Source organism: Taeniopygia guttata, chromosome 4 (genome assembly GCF_048771995.1).
Source record: "Taeniopygia guttata chromosome 4, bTaeGut7.mat, whole genome shotgun sequence".
In the NCBI taxonomy this organism is placed as follows: Eukaryota; Metazoa; Chordata; class Aves; order Passeriformes; family Estrildidae; genus Taeniopygia; species Taeniopygia guttata.
Window position 1 is genome coordinate 11,552,426 of NC_133028.1, and position 3,509 is coordinate 11,555,934.

General features: G+C 52.8%; 1 protein-coding gene across 6 annotated transcripts in view; it reads right to left on the bottom strand.

The window, feature by feature from the left end:
• SORCS2 (sortilin related VPS10 domain containing receptor 2) overlaps positions 1 to 3,157 on the bottom strand; it is a 533,588-nt gene extending 530,431 nt beyond the window's left edge. For all 6 annotated transcript variants that reach the window (XM_030270687.4, XM_030270686.4, XM_030270685.4 and 3 more), the window contains exon 1: positions 2,735 to 3,157. In XM_030270687.4, coding sequence (XP_030126547.4) covers positions 2,735 to 3,085 — 351 coding nt within the window. In that variant the 5' untranslated portion in view covers positions 3,086 to 3,157. The remainder of the gene's footprint in view (positions 1 to 2,734) is intronic.
• Positions 3,158 to 3,509: the final 352 nt, after the last annotated feature.

Consider the following 3,509-nt stretch of genomic DNA (forward strand, 5'->3'; position numbering starts at 1 on the left):
AGAGATTCAAGACTCAAGCCTGTGCTTCCAAGACAGGGAAAAACTTGCCACAGATTTAAGAACACAGAAAAAGGTGGCAGATTTGAGAAGCACTGGATCATAGCGTTCCTACCTCCAAACAACCCAGAGTAAGATAAATAAATACAAACATATCTACTTAAAGAAATAGACATTCAAGACTACTTTAAATAGGTCTGAGATCAGGTGCTTATTTTCAATTGTTTGAATATAACATACAGCAAAATTCTCTCCAATCCTCTGGAGCCCATTCTGTTTCCTTTGAGCTCAATGTATTTCTTCCACTCCTTAAAAACATTAAGAAAAAAAGAAATATTCTATATGTTGTCTTTACAAATCATTTTTCTCTGGAAGCCTTTGTTAAAATCAGCTCTTCTTCTGCAAGCATGCAATAAAACAAATCCAACTAACAAGAAAAGAAGCTGAAAAAAATGCTGACAGTCATACTGTAAAACATCCAGTGCAAAGACTGGCTGCTTTCATTTGGGTTAAGGCAGCAAAGTCTTTCATTAACAGGTCACTTGTTCAAATACTGCCTTGCTTGACAGTAATCAGCTGATGGCAGACAGAGTAAGCATCATACTTTGTAAGGAACTTTGCAAGAGTATTTTTTATTGAATGTATAAATAATGTACAGAATGTCTGCAGGCATTCATGATGAGTGTATCCTTCTGCAATACTGAATTAGTAGATAGCAACTAAGAAAACAAAAAAAACAGCTAAGTTGCAGCAAATACTGTAACCACTTTCATTTCTTCTGACAGTTGCCATTTATCTTTGCTTTTGAAGAGACTATGTGGTAGTATTCTAGTAGGGAGCTGTAGCATACTGTGAAAAAATAATAACATTTTAGCAATACAAGCCCTCACTGCAGCATCTGTTATTAAATCTTTGCAGAGAGGCGAGGCGAGACCGCTAGTCATAACTGTGGATTAGCAAGGTTCTACTATATTCATTTCAAAGTGCAGAATGCTTTGCATCAAAGCTGTTACTTGCCTTCTATGTCAAAAAATGAACTTATGCCAACTTTTTAATACTGAATTCTTCAAGGAAGCTGTCCTAACAGCCTGCAAGCACTGCCCACAAAAAACAGCAGCTGTCTAATAGCAGAGAAATGGAGGAAGGACAGAATCAGAATAGCTGATGATGCTGATTTGCAACACTTTCTTTTCACAGAAAATGACCATCATCTTACACTTCCTTCCTGAGCAAATCAAAAAACTGCCTTTGAAAGTGTCAAGCTTTATGATGCTGACTTCAACTCTGACACCCGATTATACAAGAGCATTAACATAAGCACTCAGCATGCTCCAGGGAATCACTGCATCCTCATCAGTGGAGCCTTAGCAGCTCCACATCCTGGCTGACTCCCTAGCAAAACAGGCAAAAACCCAGGACTTCAGGTCCTAGAGAAAGGATGATAATTCACATACTTATGGGAAGTATAACACACACACTCTGAAGTGAGCCAACTTTAAGTAAACTTTATACTAAATTCACAAAGTTCAAGCAGAGTCAGAGATTAGCTGAACATAGTTAAAACGCTCAGGAGTTTTTCAGAAACACTAAAATCCTCCAGGAGAAAGTTCATCTTAAGCTTTCATAACGATATTTTCCTGACTATGAAGTTGCACAGACAGTGCAAGGTGCTATGCAATATTTACCCATGACGCCCACTGTTATGATATAATGTTTCAGTGAAGAATAAATTAGAAGCAGCAAATCCCTGAAACCACCCGTGCAAATACACAACCATTAATGGATTAATACATAAAGAAATGAAGACTAGCTGAAACTGAAAATTAGTTTAAAAAATACTAGCGGCACCCACCATTAGAGTTGCTGTGTAAAACAGCTAAACAATAAAGGCAACACACACTGCTTTAACTGTGAAAAGTTGCGAACACGGATGCTCCCATGCAGTATCACTGGTCCCAGGGCAAGGTTTTTATGCACTGATGTGGCTGCAAAAGCCCCTCGGAGAGCTGCTGCTATTCCGGACCTTTGCAGGATGTCCCTGCGCACCTGCGGCGCCCGGCGCGGCCGTCACGCTCACTCAGTCCTGCTGCTCACATCACCTCAAGCCCAGAGCTACGTTTTATTTCATTTTCGGCTTGTTTCGGGCTTTTCTTTCCTCGGCGCTTGAGGAGGCAGAGCGCGGCGCGGGGGAGATTACATGGGGATAACTGAATCGCGGTGAATCGATTAAGCCTCGACAATTTAATCTGGGACTTCATGCGGGGCTGGAGGAGATAATCCCCGCAGCGCAGTTCGTCCGTGCCTGTCCTTTACCCGGACAGCCTGGCACAGACCCGGGGGCACGCCGACCGCACACGGACACGGTCTCGCCGGTCCGGAGTTCAGCCGCCCTCCTCCTCCTGCTCCTCCTCGCAGCGCGGCGCACACCGCGCACCCGGCGCCTCTGAAAGATGCGCGCTCGCAAACTTTCCAAACTTCTGGGGAAGTGGCGAGGGGTACCCGGGGTCGGCCCGACCACGGCAGCGCTTCGCCTCCCGGCGGCACCTCACGGTCCGCAGCACCCGAGCGCTGCCCGCGGGGACTCCCCCGCCCCGGGCCGGCCCGCGGGAGGCGGGAGCAGCGCGCACCGGCCGCACCGAGGCCGGCGGAGCGCGGGTCGCTCTCCGCAAGTTGGAAGACCAAAGCAACGGCAAGGGCAGGGACCCTAAACCCCGCCCGCACGGCCCCTCGTACTCACGCTGCTGTTCTCGCCCGTCCAGTGCACCATCGCCTGATTGTGAGACGCGTCCCCTTTCAGCACGAAGGAGGTGCTGATGAGGGAGACCTGCTCCCGGCCGGCCGCCAAGGATGCTCTCCTGGAGCGGCTGCTCCCCGCCGCCGCCCCGCCGCCGCGCCGCGGCTCCGGCGGGCTGCGCGCCCCGCGGGTCAGGGCTACAGGGCGCGGGCGGCCGCAGGGCTCCGCGCAGCGCGGAGCGGCGGCGGCGCCCAGCAGCGGCGGCAGCAGCAGCAGCAGCAGCAGCAGCGGCGGCAGCCGGGCAGCCCCGCGCGGAGCGGCAGCGGCGGACACGCGTGGCCCGCCGTGCGCCATGGTGGCTCTCCGGCGTGGTAGTGACAGGCGGGGAGGTGGCGGGGAGGGAGGGAGACACCGCGGCGGAGGGCGGGGGCGGGGGAGGGCTGTAACCGGAGCGGGGCTCAGCGGCAGCGCCGTGCGCGGGGCTGCGCGCCCAGCCGGGGCGGCGCCGCCATCTGCTGGTCCGCGCCGAAACGCCGGGCGGGCTCCGGCACTCGCGGACACGCCACTCGCGCCCCGCGGCAGCCGCGGCGGGGACCGAGCCCCGCCGCTTGTGAACTTTCACGCGAGGCTCCAGGGAAAGGCCTTCCGAGAGCGCCCGAGCAAGGCTCACGCAGAGGCTCGGCGCGGGTGCGCTGCTGCCCGAGGGGTGCAGCCGCTGCCTCTTTGGACACGAGGGATGGATGGCCTTGGTTTGGCCGCCCCTCCCGGGAGGCTGCAG